Source organism: Dromiciops gliroides, chromosome 3 (genome assembly GCF_019393635.1).
Source record: "Dromiciops gliroides isolate mDroGli1 chromosome 3, mDroGli1.pri, whole genome shotgun sequence".
Taxonomy (NCBI): domain Eukaryota; kingdom Metazoa; phylum Chordata; class Mammalia; order Microbiotheria; family Microbiotheriidae; genus Dromiciops; species Dromiciops gliroides.
The window spans coordinates 145,109,186-145,130,757 of record NC_057863.1 but is presented as its reverse complement, the minus strand read 5'-3'; the positions used below and the strand labels follow the sequence as shown (position 1 = coordinate 145,130,757).

At 36.7% G+C, this 21,572-nt stretch overlaps 1 protein-coding gene across 1 annotated transcript; it reads left to right on the top strand.

Moving 5' to 3' along the window:
- The first annotated feature begins 1,543 nt into the window (after positions 1–1,543).
- LOC122751497 (N-acetyltransferase 8-like) lies at positions 1,544–5,578 on the top strand. The gene has a single exon (XM_043998567.1). The coding sequence runs from the start codon at positions 1,818–1,820 to the stop codon at positions 2,508–2,510; it is 693 nt and encodes a 230-aa protein (XP_043854502.1). The 5' UTR covers positions 1,544–1,817; the 3' UTR covers positions 2,511–5,578.
- The last annotated feature ends 15,994 nt before the right edge of the window (positions 5,579–21,572 follow it).

Here is a 21,572-nt window from a genome sequence, read left to right as displayed (position 1 = left end):
AGTTCAGAATCTTGCACTTAGGTTTAAGAAACTGATTGGATATAGTGATTGCAGTATGGAATTGTGTTGAAACATCAAAGTACTGGATCCAGAGGTTAGGGTTCAGATATTGTCTCAGATGCTTTCTACACATGTGAACTTGGGCAATTCCCCTGAACTTTGGTTTCCTCTTCTATAAACTGAATGAGTTCAAGAAGATGACTTCAGCATTTCCTTCTAGCTCTAGATCTGTGATTGTATATAGGACAGGAACAGAAGATTTGACAATGGTTTAGGTGAAAAAAGACAAGGTTTTAGTTCACCAATATCATAATATGTTGTATTCTAATGTTAACACAAAGCAAAAGCGATTTTAGGCTGTCTGGTATACAGATAGATAATAGGATTAATGGTCCAGTTTTTAACCTCACCAATCAGAACACATGTGGACTATTGCTTTCAGTTGTTGGGCCACATTTTAAGACAGATATTAACCTAGAAAATATGCAGTATAGGGTAAGTGGATTGGTGAATGGTATAGGAACAAACTTAAAATAAGTTCAAAATAATAAACTATCTTTTAATAAGCTCAGAATAAGTACTTACCATAGGCTTAATTTAATGGTCATATGATGAAACATGTTAAGCTTGGGGAAGAGTAATTCAAGGGGTTACCCTACGAATCTATTTAAATATTAGAGGGGAAGTCACAGGCAGTACAAGAGTAAAACTGGAATCAGTAGGTGAATGTTAAAAGGAGGTAGATTGTTTTCAAAAATAAGAGAAGTCTAACAATCTGAAATGTCTTCAAAATGGAACATACTGCCTTAATTGGTACAGACATTATGCCAACAGAGGCTAGATGAACAACTGTTGGGATTGCTTTACAAAGGTCTTCAGCACTAAGTGAATGGTTGGATTAGATGACATTTAAATAATCTTCCAATGAGTGATTTTTCTTTGTCTCATATTTGACATCAAAAGTTTTCCCAAGAAGGTTAGAAAAAAAAAAAAAGTGGGCTAGTATTGAGGAGGGACAGAGATAATAGTGACAAAACCTAAAATCCAAGCAGAAAATAAAAATGAGGAGACCTAGAAGGCTGTGAGTGAGAAAGGATAAAGTGAGGTAGGAAACAAAGAAAGGCATGGTATGTTTCTATATATTAAAAGTGTCTTAGCTGCCTAGAAGTAGCTAGGTGGCACAGTAGCTTGAACCTTAGACAAGTATGGAAGACTCATCTGTTCAGATGGGTAGTTACTAGCTGTCTGACCCTGGGTAAATCACTAAACCTTCATGTGCCTCAATTTCACCACCTATAAAATAATAATAGTGCCATTGAGGGTTGTGAGGATAAAATGATAGAATATTTGCAAAGTACTTTTGCAAACCTTAAGGACTTTATAAATGTGAGTTATTCTTATTATTTTTGAATCTCATATAATATCAACTATTCAAAGTACATTTCTTTAATATAAACATAATACAATTTAATATAATAAAGGAAGACATAAAATGTAAGGCTGGAGAGGAACCTTAGAGATTATCTAGTTCAATTCCCATATTTTACAGAAATCCTGCCCAAGATCGCCCAGACTTTTAGAGACTGGTTTCTTCCCACTACATTAGGCTGCTTTTTCCCATGAGACATTGCAGTAGCTGTCTGAGGACTAGTTCCTGGAATGATCTAAACCTAGGGAGTCTGATGCTGGCAAATAGGAGCAGCTACACCGGACAAGGAGAGAGTCCTGAACCATAGAGAGTAGGCGGGGCTCTGAGACTGTGGCCCAGAGATAAGGAAGGGGGAGCTCGAAAACACTTCCGACTCAGAAAGACTGTCATGGCCTGGGAGGTAGGTGAGGCCGGGGGCTTCTTGCTCCGGGAATTCCAGCCTGGGGATGCTGATGCGGTGCGGGAGCTGTTTGCCGCGGGCATGAGCGAGTATGGGCCGGCCCTGCGCACACACGTGTTACAGCAGCCTTGGGTGATGCTCACCCTGACCGGCACCTTCCTGCTGCTGGTGGCTAGCGCACACTCCCTGCTGCTGCCCGCGCTCGTCCTGGCATTGCTGCTGGCAGCTGCCCACCTGGTGCTGGGCCAAGTCTGGGCCCTCTACATCCAGCGCTGCCTCTCCGACGACCTGAAGGATATCGGGGACGCTTACGCGCCGCATCGCGGCGCCCGCTTCTGGGTGGCTGAGGCGGGGGGGGAGGTAGTGGGCATGGTGGGCGCACGGCCAGTGGAGGGCCATGGCCCCTCCGGCGTGCTGGTGCTGAAACGTATGGTGGTACGCCGAGACCACCGAGGCCGCGGCGTGGGCAAAGCCCTGGGACGAGCCGTGCTGGCCTTCGCTTGCGAGCAGGGCTGCCGCGCTGTGGTGCTCATCACGCACCGCCTGCAGCGCGAAGCTCGGAGCCTCTACCTCAGCCTCGGCTTCCTGCCAGAGCCGCCCCAGCCGCTTCCCACCTTCTATGGACGCTTGGCGGACTTCACGCTCACCCGCTACCGCTATGACCTTGCCCCTGGGGACTAAGGCGCTGCTGCCTGGGGACGACCTTGAACAGGACTGTGTCTCCTGGAAAAAGAGAAAGAGAGAGAGCGAGAGCGAGCGAGCAGAGCTGGAACCCTTCCCTCTTTTGCTAAGGGAGGACTTCAGATCAAAACATCAATGAATTTAGGATTAACTGGCTTTGGGATTTCTGGGGGCAGTGAGCTTGTGTGTGCGTGTTTGCATCCTGAACAAGTCATTTCAACTCCCAGGGACCCAATATCCTGTCACTGGATTGTACTTTTTGATTTCTAAGGCAACTGAAAGCAGTTAAATAAGAAGTCCAGGCTATAGAGAGAAAATGAAGTATATTATATTGCAGGGCATTTGGTGCCTCGGTTTTTTTTTTTTGTGGTTTTTTTTTTTCATTTTTGCTTAAATGTTCAAGTTATTATTCTAGGTTTGGGGCTGGGGATAGAAATATGCCTGGACAGAAGAAGGATGATCGGAAGATTTTAAAAACAAAACAAAACAAACAAACAAATAAAACTACTTAATGATTTCTTCCTTAAAATTTCTGAACCACTCTAGAATGCATTAGCAATTCCTCCCCCCCCCATGCTAGAGTTTGATTAATAAACTAACATCATACCCATTAATGTGCTTAAACTGAGATTGAGAAAAATAAATTCCCTGAAATTGTACCAGTTTCCCCCTTCCATCTCATAGCACTTTGATATTAGATGGCAACTTAAATGTGATTTAAGAGGCAAAAAAGAAGATCGCAAATGAACCCTCTTGCCTGAAATTCTTTCATTGATTTTATGAACACTATTTGAATCTCCTCATTTAATAATTTCATTTAGAGTTAATGAAGGCCTTCTTACAATTAAGGTAATCTTTGGAAGATTAGGGTTATTGGTTATTCATACCTTATTATGAATTAGTTGTGAAGTCAAAATTATCTCTCAATATATATTGTCTAATAATTGCTGGGTACCATTCTATGCCCCAGAGCAACAAAGATGAATAATACATCTTACCTGTCTTCATACAATCAACACTCTAGTGAATATTTGGAAGGGGGAGGAAGGACTTATACAAAATGTTGTTTGTAGCTGTTTTTCAGTCCTGCCTCTCTTCTTGATCCCATTTCATATTTACCATTTCCTTCTCCAGCTCATTTTGCAGATGAAGAAATTGAGGCAAACAGGGTTAAGTGACTTGTTCAGGGTAACATAGCTTGTAAGTGCCTGAAGCCTATTTTTAACTCAAGGCCTAGCAGTATCCTCTGCTCCATCTAGCTTTCCTTTGCACAAGAGTAGAAAACGGGTTAGAAAATAAGATTAAGGAGAGATAGAGCCCTAAATGTTGAGAGGAAGTTGAAAGTACAAGGGAAGTTTTCATGGAGGAAATGAGTCAAAATTGTGTCTTGAAAGAAAAAGTATTTCAGAGCAAATGAGAATAAAGAATGAAGTTTTACTAATGAGAGAGAGGTCTAAGTTTCAGGGATGCATGGGCCTCATTGAGGTTCAAAATATGAAATTTTAAATATTTAATCAGGGATACCAGGAATAGAGCACAGAAAAGGAAGTGGAAAAGGTCAAAACAACAAAAAAATTTCACCTTCAAAATTTTCCCCAACTCAAATGTTTTAACAAGTTTTAAAAATGAATTTATACCAAATCCACAGAAAGACTGAGGGTTCTATAATCTTATGTAAGTGCTATTTAAAATTCTTGTTTGATTGGTCTGTTGTTGCAGCATAACCACATGAAATAAGGTCTGCTAATGGTGTGAGATCTGCTTTGGCTTTGTAAATCTTTCAACTTTTAGTACTGTATTTTGTACTAAAGTGATCTACATACAGAATGCCAGGTTTTCTAGGTGTGTATGTTCAATGTTTTATGTAATTTATTCTGTTCTATATGTGAAAACAACTTGATATGTTTTTTTTATTGTTTTTCTCACTGCTTGCTTCTGTATTGTAATAATAGTGGATGGATTCTCTTAGATTTAGGACTCTGGTGGTGAGCTTTTAAAGATTCTCAGTTTTGGATGATTTGTGTTCAGTTTTGGCAAATGAACAGGAAGACTTCTCAGTAAAAGAAACGATTTCATCTTATGGGAAGATTCTACACTGACATGAATTCTGTTATCAAGTGAAAAGAAATATCAGAATATTTGCTGCTCAGAAAATACTGCTTTGTAATCGGTGGGGAAACCAAAGTAGCTAAGATTTTACAAAAACTTCAATACTCTAAAAGATAATGTAGCTATATAAAATGGGAATTTAATTGTTCTGACACTGGGATGTGTGTATTAACTATTTTTTTTCTGATAATTGCGTATAAAAACCTGGCCAAAAGGAGCAATTATGGACAAAATGGATTTGAAAGCCTAAATCCAAATGATTGTAACTATATATTCACACTATACTAAGAACTTTTGTGTACAAGTTTTTAAAGTGTAAAAGAAATAAAACTGAACATAAATGGCAGTGTTACTGAACAGAATCTTCTTCTCTACATAATTGCAAAGTGGATCCATGTTCATAAATCCTAATGAAGATCAAAGTACTTCTTTCTTTGTAAAATAGACTAAGTTTGGAGATAAGGATGTAGCTTTGTCATTGCCATGAGTAGTCATTGTGGGTTTTCATGATTGATATGACAGTAGAAATACTTTTGAGTTATAATGCCTGACTACTAGGCTGTGTGGCAATACTGTGTGTATAAGTGGTTTTATGTATATTTATCTACATGTTTTTACCATCTATCAAGAAATAAATCAGTATACAGGGTTTTTTTTTAATAGCAATGATTAAAAGTAGTAATCAAATTTACTTTGCTATTGTTTTACTTTTGTTTCAAAGGCAGAATGTTTTATTAGAAAAAGCTTTTGTTGTAGAGTGGAGGTGCAGCCCCTAATGCTCCCAAGTATGGCCAGAATCAGATTACAATGTAATTGGGAAATACTTAACAAAATAAATTAAAATACAATATTACATACATAATGTCAACATGTACTTTTCTAAGTCTATATGAAAATAGCAGGTTCTATTTGAGTTTGACACCACTGAAGATTTGACCTTGAGCTTCTGGTTTAAGTAGGAACAAACTATTTTAATCTGCTGCTGAGCTTTAATTTCTTCCTCTAAAAAAAGAACATGATACCTGAACTATCAATCTCACAGGTTGGTTATTAGGACACTCTTGTAAAATTTAAATCCGTATGTATATGTGAGCTAATATTACCAGTTTGAAAAATTTATAGGGCCTTCTAGGGAAAAACGTCATTCTCCTAATCATAATAATAAAGCATTTAAATTATGTGCTACAATACTACATTGTTGGTAGTGGAATATAAGTATTATATTGCAATGTACCAAAAATAGGACATTCTGGGACATCTCATGAAGGGAATCCTGCCATTACCTAGAATTGTGTAGGAATATTATTCTAACCTCTTTTGGGACCAAGAAGAGTCCTTCTCTATTCTTAGCAGGTTAGCCCACATTCAGACTACTGTGTTAAGTTCTGGGCTTGACACTTTAGGAAAAACTTTGAGAAATGGAGATACTTTCAGTAAAGAGTGAGTAGGATGAAGGGTGTTGGTATTATACTATTTCAAGATCAATTGAAGGAACTAAAGATGTTATGCTTGGGGCAGAAAAGATTTAGAAGGGACATGATTACTGTCTTCAGGTATCTGAGACATAGTCAAATGGAAGAAGGAGTAGATTGAGATTCTGTGATTTGCTCTGCTTTACTTCAGAGAGAAGAACTAGGAAAATCAGTAGAAATTGCGAAATTATACATTTAGGCTTAATGTTAGGAAAAGCTTCTGAACAACTAGAGTTATGCCAGTGTGATTTGAGATAACTAGGGTGGTAGTGTGTTCTCTGAGATTATAGCTCTTTTAACAAGGGCTAGATTCCTGCTGGTCATAATTATAGAGGGGCTTCTTAGGTATAGGTTGAGCTGAATAGCTTTTGAAATTGCTTCCAACTTTATGATTCTGTGATCTTGAGAATTTTTTTTCTTAAATTGCAGTAAAATAAAATAGTATTTAAATAGGTCAGATAATTATCTAAATAAATGAGTAGTAGACTAAAATATATTTTAAAAATAAGGTTAATCTCAGACATTTTAGCTGGTTAAGCTAATGTCACTAGAGTTAATATAAATTGACTTTGTTAATGAGTGGGATGGGAAGTACACCCACTGACCCCTGTAATAGAGACTCGAGGAGAAAGGAGGCCAAAGCATTGATTTTATTTCTTTCGAAAGATAGGTGCACCACACTCACTGGGACAACCAGGAGGTGTGACACACCGGGATTAGGAAACCAAGAAGTTTTTATCTCTTTACAGACATCTAATTTGAGCAAAATGCAGTAATTGGGTTCAGCAATAAATCATTCTCCTGGAATGTTCAGCGATAAGTCTCTCTCCTGGGTTGTTAGATTATTTTGTAAAATTTTCTGTTTCTGCAACAATGTATCATGTCTACATAATGTCCAGGTGCAGACTCTATGAAGCAATTTTTAAGTTGATATGCCTATATTTAGAAAGGGGGATAGTAGCTTCCCATTATTGCCTCTCTCTAGAGAAAAAACAGAGAGAGAGAAAAATAGGGGGCTCTAAGGGGCATTAAGACTTTGAGATCAGATCACTAGGCCGAAGGGGGGGGGCACTTTCCATCTCAGTAGAGGGTCATATCCCTATGTCCCTTTCATTAAGAAGATAAAAACAAAAAAGATAATTCTGAATTATAGCTAGTGATTGACTACACAGCCCTAATTAGCTAGAATTTCACTAGCTGGCTTTGAAATCACTTCTTTTAAGATTCTTTTTTTTTTTTTTTGCAGGCCATAGGGGTTAAGTGACTTGCCCAGGGTCACACAGCTAGTAAGTGTCAAGTGTCTGAGGCCGGATTTGAACTCAGGTCCCCCTGAATCCAGGGCCAGTGCTTTAACCACCGCACCATCTAGCTGCCCCTCTTTTAAGATTCTTTTAACCTCTGAACTATTTTAAGACTTGATGTTTCAAGATGAACCTAGCCCTATTCAGTGAAGACTGCTTAAATTAGACATGTTTCATTATCAATTGTCCTAGCAGGAGTGGGGCTATAAAACTGTCTTGTGTCATGGAGACCAAAGCATCTTACTTTGTTCTATAGTTCCTTTTGGATGTCAGTGATTTTTTTTTTTTAATCTTGAAATATTTTTTTTCAAACTATAGATAGAATCTTCCCTAAATTTGCATTAAAAGGAAGACTCTCCAGAGAAGCAGTCCTGGAACTTTCCTGGGTACTTAATGATCAATTTTTCATACCCTTGAAAACTTAGAAAACATGAAGAGGAAAAATAACTTTGATGGCATATAAGTGGCCTGAGAGGGATCATGGTAGTGAATAGAGAGCCAGGCTCAGCTTTGACATGTACTGCCTTTGATACATATTGACTTTGTGATTCTTAGAAGTGTCTTGGTGCCCACAGGCTACTCTCTAATTCTCTAAATATTAGAGAAGATGCATATTTTCACTTTAAGAAGTTTCTTCATTGGAAATTCCCAATGCCAGTGAAATCAAAGGTCCAGCAGTATTAAAAATGTGGCCTACTATATATAAAATAACTAAGGAGTGTAATAAATATGTTTCTTCTATTTACAATCTTAAGAAAATCAATTTCTAAAGCACTCTGTGGTCTAGAAGCTACAAGAAAGTGCCCGAGCATAAACTAAATCCTTTTATGAGTACATTAGAACAATCCGAGCCTGTAAGGTTAGCTAACTGCCAACTTAAAAAAAAAGAGAGAGAGAGAAAGAACCTTGTCAGAATTGTATGAGTTATGGGGTAGGAATGAGGGATAGTAGGAAGATGAAAAAAAATGGTAGCAACAAAAAAAGGATAGCAGGATTTTTGGTGCCCTGATCACAATTATGTGTTCTGAGCAGTTAGAGACCAGGAAGGGGTGTGTGTGTGTGTGTGTGTGTGTGTGTGTGTGTGTGTGTGTGTGTGTGTGTTTTAAATAATTACTATTGCTATAGAGACCAATTTTGGATAAGCATATATTAATTTATCAATATTATACTAATACCGGGTTAACTACATGTCTCCCTAACTTCTCAAAGCCTCAGGCCACATGGTAGAGAAAACAGGGAGAGAGCTTCAGCATGTTAGTTAATGTGAACAGGAGAAAAGCCCCTAAAGTCCCATGCTCTCTTGCCGAGAGACAACATGTAGTCTCAAGGAGACCAAAGAGAACTCAGAATATACCCTAGAAGACCCCTACCACCTACCAGCATCTTCCAAGGGCTTTTTTATCCTCTTTTGATAGAGGCAGGTCATTATACATTGGTCAAAGCTAATTGATTAGCATCATTCAATTCCACTGATTGACATGACTTGAAGGTGTTCTACATTAAAATGAACTCTAGAAATGACATCAAGAAAAGAATGCAAAAGACCCTCATTCACATTACTTAAGGCAAAGTCCATTATCTAGGTGGGGTTTAATCCCATTGATCCTTCACTGATCTAGACACAAGAATCTATCTCCATTCCTTTTGTTTGCTTGTTTTTCCCAGATGAGATCTGATGAAGTTACTCAAGGAGAACTGGACTTTCTGGAGTTAGAGGGAGAAAGAACTTAAAAAGTGATCTCTGGGTCCCCCCAAGAAATTAATTATTAATGATTATTTTCTCACAGAGGGGATGAGGAGTGAGAAAAGAGGAACATGAGTATTCTGGCCCAGGATTATGCTTAAATTCAAGGCTAGTAATTGTCTACACTCTCTAATAGTCACTTGGAAAGAATATATTAAGTACTTACTATGTGCCCAATATTTTTCTGAATGCTAGGGATACAAAGAAAGGAGTATAGTTAACAAATATAAGAAAGAATAGAACTCCTTAGTTTTTCATTCTAGCTTCTTGATCTCCCAATATTTTATAGAGTGGCATTTTATTTCTTATCGAATGATTATAATGTGCTCTTCCTTAGTGGATTCAGAAACTCTTGTAAACAATGTATCATTTCATAATACTAGTTGGCTGTGCCATCCAGTATATGTCCAGTCATATTTCATCTTCATCAAGGTGACTACAAAAGTAAGCTTATTGTAACATCTTATAAAAATAGGCCATTTATCCAAGAAATGTTTCCCACATCTTTTCAGTCATGCTTGTACAATAGTTTTCCACATAGGGTTCAGTTGCATAACATTACGCATTGGGGTATCCAGTTATTTCCATAATTTAAAAAAAAAACACAAACTAATAGTGAGGGTGAGCCTAAAATTTATTTTTAAAAGGTTTGTTTGGACTCTAAGAGAGAATGAAGGATTAGATTATTTATCCTCCTATGTCTTTTCCTTGTTTTGAGTGTTATAGTCATCTGGGTCAAAACCTCTTGAATCATGTGAGCTCATATTATTTGATAGACTACATATTCTCCTGTGAGTTGCTGGCTGTTACTAGAAAAATAGTTGCTAAGTGGCCAAGTCCCCCCTAAAGTTGTAAGCCTTACACCACTGTATATTTTCTCATTAAATTAAGGAATTTAGAAGGCTGCCATCTATTTGAAGAAGTTCCTATTATTTGATCCTTTGCACATTGTTAGAGGCCCTAATTGTTGAATGGTACTATACAAGTTTCTCAGGCATGAACATTATGTAAATAGAGGTTTTAAATAAAAATATCTAGTTCACTTTTATTTCCTGTATATTTAGAGAGAATTATACTGCATTTTTAGTCTTTTATAATCATCCAAAAGAATGATTGGGGCAATTAAAATTTATGCAATGAAACCATTTGAAGTCAATTTTGAGAGTCTCTAATATTTTAATGTCATTTTTAATCAGAATTTTTTTTCATAAATTTTGAAGTCAGAGTTTATAGAAAAGTAGAGTTGTAGAATAACAAGTATATGTATAAACATCACAAGCTTTTTAAAATTTTCTCCACCAGTCTTAGTTCCTATAATTTTAAAGAAACAGTAGTCTAGCCTAACTTAGAATTGTGCTAAGTGGAGCCCCAGAGTTATTTTCCCAGGGCCTATAGTATGATAGAAATGAAAAGAAACTCTTTTTTCATGAGAGGCAGCATGATATGGTGCCTAGAAGCCCTAGAAGATGGCCTATGCTGAATTTCACTATCAGTGTTAAATTGCATTTCCTTGCAATGGTTATATGGATAATTAGGTTCAAATCCCATTTTTAACACAATCTAGATCAATAAGTATCTATTTAGAAACCAGGAAGACCTTGGTTCAAATTCTGCTTTTGAAACATGCTACATAAACTTCTCAGTTCTTTAGGTACATTTGTAAGACTCTAAATTGCTGCAAAGATACTTATCTCCATAGGAATATGAATTCTCTTTGTAACAATGAAATCACAAATCTAGCACTTGTCCTTTCTGACAGCTAGTTAGCTAAGACTTAGACTGAGAAGATCCTAAAAGCAATACATGGTCAGCTCATAAGATAGACTTAAATGCCTAAGGGGTTTTCTGTATAGCTGGCTAGAGTTTGCAAGTTATAAAAGGAGCTAAAATAGACTGAAGTGATGGGTTTTCAGAACTGAGATTCATTCAGTTGCCACAGCAATTGAACAAAAATGCTGTTTTAATAACTGAAGACTAACAGATGATAGCACAGAACAGCTTAATGAAGATGCCCAGCAGAGAGCCACTCAGTGGAGATTTTCAGTAGGAATGAAAATGCCTGAAAGCAGAGACACTCAATAGAGAAGATAACAATGATATTAGTAAAAAAACCAAACCAAAACAAACAAACAAAAAACCAAGTGACTGAATCTACATCTTGGGAGTTGTGAGTTGTTCCACTTTGTGTTTCCTTTCACTTACCATTTCATGTGTTCCCTGATCATCATGTACCTAATTGTGTCCATTTCCAACCATTGAGTTGTAAACTGGAAAAATGTATGTATTTTCTTGTCATACATTTTGCTTTCAAAGAATGTCTTCTGGTTTGTCAAGTAAAATAAGCATTGGTGATGTCTAATGAGCTATGATCTTGAGTAAATACTTTCCCACAAATTGCCTTTTACTCATACACCTACCCTTTTTTAGTCTCCTTTGCTGGTTCTTCATCTATATAATGCCCACAATCATGGATCTCTCCTGAGCCTTCTCCTTTTCCTTTATACTTTTTCACTTGGTGACCTTAGCTCATTACCTCTTCTCCTCTGTTTCTATCTCCCCCTCTTAGAACGCCATCCTTCTACTCTGTATATATGTTGCATATGCCTTTGCTATTCTTTGTATTCTGATACTTAACACAGAACCTAGTGCACAATAAACAGTTAAATTCTTGTTTGACAGTGATTCTGAGAATTTAGCTGACCCATGCATATTTATAGAGCTAATAAATATGAGAAGCAGGATTTGATCCCAAGTCTCCAAGACTCAAAGTTCAAAATGCATCCCACTGCCATCATTCAAGCTTGTTGCAGTGGTAAGAGATAATCACTTTCTTTCCCTCAACCTCATAAAGAAATACTAAATTTTCATTTTTCAGAGATTTTCCTTAGAATGGAAAAAGTGAGGTGATCAAGGAAAGGTGGAAGGGAACATGATAATGACAACTGAAAGCAGAAGAACTGCAACATTAGAAGTAGGGCAAGAGAATAGTACAGCTGTACCTAAGGAGAGTAGCAACTGTAACTATGTTGGGACATTAAGAATTTTGGTGCCCTGGGGTACCAAAATTTAGAGCCCACTAACTGCACTTACACTCTTTTACCAGAACAATAACTGAGCTAAGCATTCAGTGAGCAACAATATCAAATACATGAAAATTACCAGATGATGTACTTTCTTCTCTCCTAGCTTCTCTTTTTCATCCCAGCTGAGGGCCATGCCAGCTTCATCTCACTAGCCTTGTACACACATATCCCTCATCCCAGGAACAGAATCATTTTGTCCCCAGCATCAGTTGGTGTCCTGGTATTTGTCCCTCAGTGTATCTTATTTTCCAACTCTTCACCAACTGTAATTAGTAGGAAGCTGTCTTCCTACTAATTACCTCAGCTTCTAAAATTGCTTGTTATGAATCTGAGGAACAATATCAACTCTTTTCCCATTGGGGGAAGGTTTACAAATTTTGTGCAATTAATTCACAGGCAAACTTGGAAACCAAAAAATAAAAACAAAAAAGTGTAAGTGAATTCCACTATCGACCTTAAAACATGTTTATTTACTATGAATATATAGTTAGGTTCAAGTCCCAACTCTGACACACTATGGATCAACAACTGTCTTGTCTGTCTGTCTACTTATTTTTCTATCATTACCAGCTGCAGAGGGGATAGACAACTGAAACAAGAGAGTTAGGAACATCTGGGTTCAAGTATAGCTTCTGACACATCATAGCTCAGGGACCCTGGCAAGTCAATTAACTCCTCATTGATTAATTGATGTGGGGTTTTCTCAACAGAAGTTTCCTATACCATTGAAGTCACAGATTCACTCCTCCCCCCACCCCCCAAAAATTGTTGAGTGTGTTGTATTGAATTTTAAATTAAATATATGTGTGTGTATATATATACGCTCACATAGAAAATTTACTATGTGTCAAATATTTTGACATATATATATATATACACACATATATACATATATATGATATATACTATAACACATGTGTGTGCATGTATCTATTTTAGGGGCTTATAATACTTGCTATTAGCTTTGGAATTCCTAATATTATGCTAATTTTACATGTCAAAGAAATGGAAGAATTGAGATATTTGTAAATTTTCATCACAAATTGCATTTCATCTTAATCTTCCTTCTTAAATTATATGTATAATTGTCTTAGTTTTCCATTTCAGTTAGTTGATATGAACAAAAGCTTTGCATTTTAGTTGGTGACAAAAAATACTGGAAAGAGTACATAATAAAGGATTGACTTCTGTAATTACGGGTCAAGAATATCTATGTTCAAATCATACTTTAGATGCTTACAAGATATGTGACTTTCAGCAAGTCCTCTAACCTCTCTGAACCACAGTTACCTAATCTGTAAAAAAGTAACTGGCTTTCATGGCATTTTAAAAACTCTAACTTCAAAATTTGTGAAAAAAAATTTCTGATTAAAAATGGCATTAAAATATTAGAGACTCTCAAAATTTACTTCAAATGGTTTCATTTAATTACCCCAACCAGCTTTTCTGAAAATTTCATAGTATGTGTATTTTGTATTAAGAAGTGAATGAAAACTGTTTAAAGGGGGACAAAAATATGGAGTCTGAGACTCAATTCTCAGAATAATTTTTCAGCATGAGTAATAACACCAGCAGGAGGGAACATAAAGACTCTGTTGATCGATTTCACTGACTCATTCCTAGTTTCTGGGCAATCTTTACAAGATGCTGTTTGAAGTACAGAGTGTATATTGAAGCTTTTGAGGTTAATGGTGTGTCAGAAGATTGATTCAGGATCAACTAAATGAAAAGGATGTTGATATTTTCTCTAAATTTATCTCAGTGAAAATTAAGATTTTCAGTGAGGAAATCAAATCTTCCCAAATTAAACTCATTGCACCCTTAAACTAGTTTGTGCAGTAGCGTTTTTTATTTAGCAGGATGTAACTTATTTGACAACATTTTCATTTAGCAGGATGAAACTTATTTGACAAACTCAAATATATGGAGAATAGTGGAAATAATGAAAGCTGCAAAAAGATCCTTTGAGAAGTAGATTTATATATAATAAAAGGCTTAAACTTTACTTATAGGAAAACTCGATATTCAATTGTTCACTTAAAATATAATCTTAGAGTCTTTTCATGGAGATTATCTCGTTTCTCTCTTATACATTTCGTTTATACAGTTGTTTCCTTATTGTCTCCCTGGTTAGAATGTGAGCTTCAGAGTAGGAACAGTTGTTTTTCTTCTTCTTTTTTTTTCACTTTTCTTTATATCCCAGGTACTTAACATAGTACATAGCAAGTGCTTAATAAATGATTATTCACTTGATTTAGGTAACGTTTATTTTTACTTGAAACAAAATTCTAAGAAATGTGGTAATTTTGTTTTCTAGTTCACAGAAGATTTGAAACAACAAATTTAAGAGGTAAGAACTGAGTCTCTAATACTCCCGGGGGCAGGCATTCTTAACAGCCACAGAAATGTCAACTGACTGCCTGACAGTTTAGGGAAGAAAAAGAAATCCTATAAAAAATCACGCAAATTAGTAAACATTTGTTAAATGGCTTCTCTGAACAAGGCAATGCATTAACCACTAGGGATACAAAGACACAAACGGAATTACACCTGTCTTCAGTGAGTATACATTCTACTGAAGGAGATAGAAGTGACATGTATACAGGAGGGAGAAAGCACTAACAACAAAAGCCTTTAAGGAGAAAAAAAAATCTAGGTAGGAGGAAACATGAGAAAATACAATTCACTTATTACTGAAAACATCTTTGTGTCATAGTTGAGTATAATAGATATTTCTTTTTTTTTCAAATTTTGTCATTTTTTTTTTAATAAATTTTTTGCAGGGCAATGAGGGGTAAGTGACTTGCCCAGGATCACACAGCTAGTAATTGTCAAGTGACTGAGGCTGGATTTGAACTTAGGTCCTTCTGAATTCAGGGCCGGTTCTTTATCCAGTGCACCACCTAGCTGCCCTATATTAGATATTTCTAATGATGAGGCTGAATCATTAAGAAAATGTTAACTTGTATTTAGCATATTTGGTTGAAGACAGGACAGCTTGTAGTTAGGGTTAAAAATATTTCCATCAATAATGTTTAAAATAAAATAAAATAAAATTTAAGTGGTAAACTTATTTATCTCCAAGATTCACTTTCATGAAATTCTTTTCATTCCCTTATGAAACCAAATAAATCATATAACATTATTTTCTATTTTTTCATTGTATTTTGGATAGGTTAGGCAAGGACAGAATATTTCAGAAATACTACTGTACTATTCATTGAAAAGATTCCACTGGTTTAATATGGGCATAATAATGCCCCAGTGTTGTTAAAGCATTATGTTATTTGGTTGTGACCTTTATTTTTACAATTTATCAATCTAAAATTATAACCACTTGTTAACATTAAAAATTTAAGGTTTTTTTTTCCTTTTGGCTAATAGTTGATTTAAGAAATTTATTTTAGCATAAATCTCAACTTGAGCAACCAAATCTCTCTGAGGGCAAAATTCAGAACAATATACTCCATATATTATTTCTTTTTTTCTTTTCATTTTTCTTGATTACATGTAAATACATTTTTGAGTCCCAAATTTTTCTCCCATACTCCCCTCTCCCTTCCCAAGTTCAGCAAGCAATTTGATATAGGTTATAGATTACTATCATGTTAAACATATTTCCACATTAAATAGAACCAAAGGGGCAAAATGTGAGAAAGAACAAATGAGGACAATAACAAAAAAGTGTGAGATTTAAAATTGGATATTAGATCATAAATCTCCCCTACTTAACCCTTCCCTTAATTCATCTCCCAGACTAGTAAATGGAAGAAGCTTCTGGTTTTCTAGATAGAGCCTTTATTGTATATAAGGTGTTGTTGATTAGAAGGATAGGAAAACAGAAATACAGTACAAATCGTCTTAAATCTAGGCTTAGTCTATATTCCTTATAAAAACTCACCAAACCGATTTAGGCCACCTTTGGAGTGAGTCAGACCGTCTGTGCCGCGCCGCCCGGAGTCCCGCCAAGCCGGCAAAAAAGGCTACTCCCCTTCTCTCCACCCCGGAAGTCAAAAAAACCCGGCAGGCAGTCTGACATGCGCAGCAGGCGGACTGTACCCGGCAGGCAGTCTGACATGCGCAGCAGGCGGACTGTACCCGGCAGGCAGTCTGACATGCGCAGCAGGCGGACTGTTCATCTCCTCCCCAAAAGGGTGGTCCTTGAAAAACTGGTGTCTTTCAGTTATCCTAGCCGACTGTTAAAAACTTTCATATTTTACCACAAAAGCAACAACAAAAGTGAAAATGTATGCTTTAGTCTACATTCTGACTCCATAGTACTTGTGGAGAGCATTTTCCACCATAAGTCTTTTGGCATTGTCTTGGATCACTGTATGGCTGAGAAGACTTAAGTCTATCACAATTGGATCATCACAAAATGTTCATACTGTGTACAATGTTCTCTTGGTTCTGCTCATTTCACTCAGCACCAATTTGTGTAAGTCTTTCCAGGTTTTTTCTGAAATCGATCTGCTTCTCATTTCTTACAGCACAATAGTGTTCCATTACATTGAAATATATAATTTTTAAACTCAGAAATTACCTTGACTGAAAGAGGACTTAAAATGTAAAGATTTGTCTTTACTTTTTTCATCCATTAGGAAATAAGTTGATCAATCAGACTTGATAGAATCATAGGGCAGCTACCCAATAGATAACTGAAAGATAAGTCATATTGGTGATGGTCTTCATAATGCACACTTTCAAACTCTAGAAAGGAGGAAAAGACAAAAAGAATCATGTCCATTGACCAAGGCCTCCTTGGCAATTAATAAGATAGCTACATAGCTCTTGCAGAAAAACTCAGCCCTTGTGAAGGGATATTCTTTGCCTTTTCCCTTGTTCTGCGTCCTGAATCCACGATTGGGTGAGAATGGAGCAAATATATCTTTCCTCTCACCTGATGGAGAATGTGTCTTACAGTAGAGCAACTCACCCCACCCAAAGATGCCCCAGCCACAGAAAGCAGGCCCAGAGAGTCCAGCTACAGTGTCAAATTGAGCTACAGGGAAGAGCAAACCTAAGAAGCTCCGCTAAATCACCTGACCAGTGAAAGTGATCTGCCCATGGTCCTTTGATCCTCAAGTAATTGTCCCATAGAGACCATGGATAAGGACCCATCTGAAGAATTCCTTTTCTGTCATAAGTTTTTGAGATAATAAAAATATTTTTTCATAAACCAAGGTCAAAGATGATTAAAACTAAGACTTTAAGAAGTTAGATTTCAAGATCGACCTGGGGGCAGCTAGGTGGCGCAGTGGATAAAGCACCAGCCCTGGATTCAGGAGGACACCCGAGTTCAAATCCGGGCTCAGACACATGACACTTACTACCTGTGTGACCCTGGGCAAGTCACTTAACCCTCATTGCCCCTCAAAAAAAAAAAAAAGATTGACCTCTGACTCTCTAGCTTCATGTGGTATTGGCCTTGGAATCACAGAAAACTACCTAGTCTATATGAGGGAATGGAATCCTTTTCTATACATAAGGAAGAACCAAAAGTTTCACCTTAAGCTTAGACCTCTCTCTCTCTCTCTCTCACTCCTCCTCTCCCTCTCTCCCTCCCTCCCTCCCTCCCTCCCTCCCTCCCTCCCTCCCTTCTTCCCTCCCTTTCTTCCTTTTTCTCTCTCTCCATACATATTCTTGCATTCTAATGATTACTCCTTATACTGGTTGAAAAAGCAGTGGACCTGAAGTGACAACCTGATGTGGGTCTAGAAGAATGTGCCCTAAAACTGGAAGTACTCAAAGGACCTCTTTCATTAGTCAGATCTGCAAAGATTTGAGACCAATAAACAACCAAGTGATTGTGCATTAAAAGTATATTACAACATATTTGACTTTAAATATGGAAATATATATTAGGATATTTTAATCCTCTGATGTGGTCAATGACTTAGCAGAAAAGGCATCCACTAAGAGAGTATTTATTTCTAAGTGGTATGGAAAATCAGTATGATTTATCCCTCAGACCACAATTCAATAAGCAGATAATGTCTTTCCTTTTGCCTCATTATCAAAAATATATTTTACATTTTAAATTATAAAAAATATGCCAAAGTATGCAACTGGCATGCAAAAGATTTAGTAATTCACCTTTTGTACTACCTAAATTATAATCAAGCATCAGAGTACATATGAGAGTAGGAGGGCAAAACTTTGGCAGAAACACAAAATGGAACTCTTGTTCATCATTTAAAATTTGGGGGCACCACTTCTATATTTCATAATATTATTTTGATTGAACTCTTTCCAAATCTATGTTAGGATGAGTAGATGCTCTAATGACTAATGATTGATTAAAACACTGACAAACTGACTTAGAGTTGGCTCAAATTGGTTGTTCTTTCACATGTCCTACACTCAAATCTGCAAAAATTATACCTATATCTTCAAGGTAATAGAGTATGAAAATAAATTTTGCATACACACATATATATGTTACATATACTTTTACATATATGTGTAGATTAGATAGTTAAATAGATAGATCACATTTTCAGTCATTTCCAACTCTTCATGACCATATTTGGGGTTTTCTTGGCAAAGATACTGGAGTTGTTTGGCATTTCCTTCTCCAGCTCATTTTACAGATGTATATGTGCCACATACATATCGATAGCTATATCTATATAGGGCAGTGAGGTCGCAGAATGGATACTGTGCTGACCCTGGAGTTAGGAAAGACCTGAATTCAAATCTGACATCAGACACAATAGCTATGTTATCCGGGGCAAGTCACTTAACCCTATTTGCCTCAGTTCCTCATCTGTAAAATGAGATGGAGAAGGAGATGGCAAACCACTCAACTGTCTTTGCCAAGAAAACTCCAAAATGGATCATGAAGTATTGGACATAACTGAAAATAACAAAACAATCACATGTGCATATGTTTACATGTATACAGGCATATATTTATTACATACATGAATGTATATTTATCATACATGTATGTCTATATGTGTGTTTGTATGTATCTAAGTATTTCTTTCACATACAATGTATACAAAATATTATGGATCCTTTGACATAGATTACATACATAATCATTAACAAGGAAAACAAAAGGAGCTATTTATCCCATAGTGAGTGAACAAAAGGCATCTGTCTACCTTTTTTTTTTTCTATGTATCTAATCTGTATATATATACACCTCATTTCTATTCCTGGAAGATATCAATAAAATAATTGTCAGCTTTTAAAAAAAGAAAATTTTATCATCATGGTTTCAACAAGAATATCTCATGAAAGAATAGTTTAATTTCTGTTTGTGACAAGGTATTCTAGGCTGGAGCTGACTATGGGTATCCCATTCATATCATGGAAGATAAAATTGACAATTTTGATTAAGTAAAATTAAAACTTTTTTCCCAATCAAATCCAATGCAGCTAAGATTAGAACAAAACGTTTTGTATAGGGGAGTGTAAGTGGGGGGTGGGATATTGAGAAGAAAGAATGTGGCAGGGAACTTTGTAGTAAGTTTCTCTGATCCAAGTCTCCTTTCCTGGATACTGAGATAATTAATATTACACTATTATATTAATAACTAATTATTACTTTTAATACACCTTTTTCCTTCTATTTCCTGTGAAGTCCCAACTCCAGTTAAGGTTATTCTCTGAAGGGCATAGATGATGGATAAGATTGCTTGTAGCCCTCAATGGATATGTTCCTTAATTTTGGGCAGGGCCTACCCAACTAGGATACCTACTATCTGTTTAAAGTATAAACAAAATCCAATCTGAACAAGCCCTGAGGGAAGCAAAACCCCTTTCCTTGGTCCCCTTCATTAGAGTTTAGGGTGACCCAGCTCATGAAGAAGAAAACTAGTCAGAAAGGTCCAGATGGAGATGGCTTCCACTGCTCAGATAGCTGGAGGCTGCTCATGATAAAGCCAAGCTCTCAGCAGGAAGACCTGAAGACAACCAGTCAAGAGTGATTCCAACTTGTCAGGGAAATTCCCTTTGAGAAGGTATTTAAAGTATTATAGGACCTTCTTTGAGGTTTTTGGTTACAGAGGGAACCTACTGACCATCAATTTATTGATTTTCAGCTAGTCTGGTTTAATAAATTGATTATTAATTATCCAGAAACTGTCTCAGAATTTTCATTTGTAACAATCTATAAAGACTGTATTCAAATTATAAGAATAAGAAACATTACTCAATTGATAAGTGAAATACACATCTGTACCTACTGCCAAAAACTACAGGGACCTACTTCTTCCCTCTGTCCACTCTACCAAGTTTAACTGATGCCACCTGGAACAAAACAAGTGTCACTAGTAAATCCTGAGCTCTTCTAAACTCTTGCTGTAGTTTTGCTGTGGACCTAAGAAATATTGCTTCTGCCTCTTCTGAGGTTTGACTTCCATTTCACTATAGCAGGCCTTTCTTTGCCACTTATGCCAAAAGTTGCTAACGTCCTGAAATGCCATTAGGCTCCTGTGTTTGCTAGAAGTATGACATGTGCTTCTGCTGGACACTGTCTCTGTCTTCCTACACTTGGGGAAAAAAGGTAATATCGAAACAAAACAACAACAAAGCCAGACATTTCCTTGGATAAGCACATGTGCTCTCTTTCATGTGCAAGCTATTTTTATTTCTGTTAGGATTGGGGAAATGGCCCTTGGGTTTGAGTTCTCTGCTTTTCTGAGACCTCTCACTTGAAAATAGAGATAGAGATAGAGAGACAGACACAGGCAGAGAGAGAGAGACAGAGAGAGAGAGAGAGGGAGAGACAGAGACAGAGAGACAGAGACAGAGAGAGAGAGAGAGAGAGAGAGAGAGAGAGAGAGAGAGAGAGAGAGAGAATAAATAGATAGTATGAGAGAATTGCAGTCCAAAGTTCAAGGGGATGAGAGTAGAAACTTTAAATTAATGCAGCATTTCTCTTGCCTGCTCTTAGCTAATTAAATGAGATACAACTGGCATATTTGCCAGTTCCAGAAATATCTCTGCTTTTCTGGAGAAAAAAATAGCATTGCACTTCTAAGTGCTTCCACTAGTGACTTGCACAAGAGAATCACCACAAAATTCATTTGGAAAAATTGCAGTTGAACTTTCAAATTCCAAATTCAAACAAACAAAACTCAAATTGTTTTGTTTTGTTTTGTTTTGTTTTTCCTTCAGCATGATTGTCAGATAATCATGTTGTTTCAGGGATCTGCCTTGGTTTGCATTCTCTCATTGTTGAGGTCCCTCATGACCCTCCCTCAATTGCTTACTATGTTTACATACAATTATATACCAGAGGACCTGATGGCTAAACTGCATTTTTATTTCCAAAAAAGTTATTAAAATTGAATAGTTTACATTAATATAACTTCCTTAGGGTTGGTAAGGCTCTTATT

Excerpts from the sequence above, each read along its gene's own strand:
- LOC122751497 (XM_043998567.1), top strand. The coding sequence starts at position 1,818 with ATGGCCTGGGAGGTAGGTGAGGCCGGGGGCTTCTTGCTCCGGGAATTC.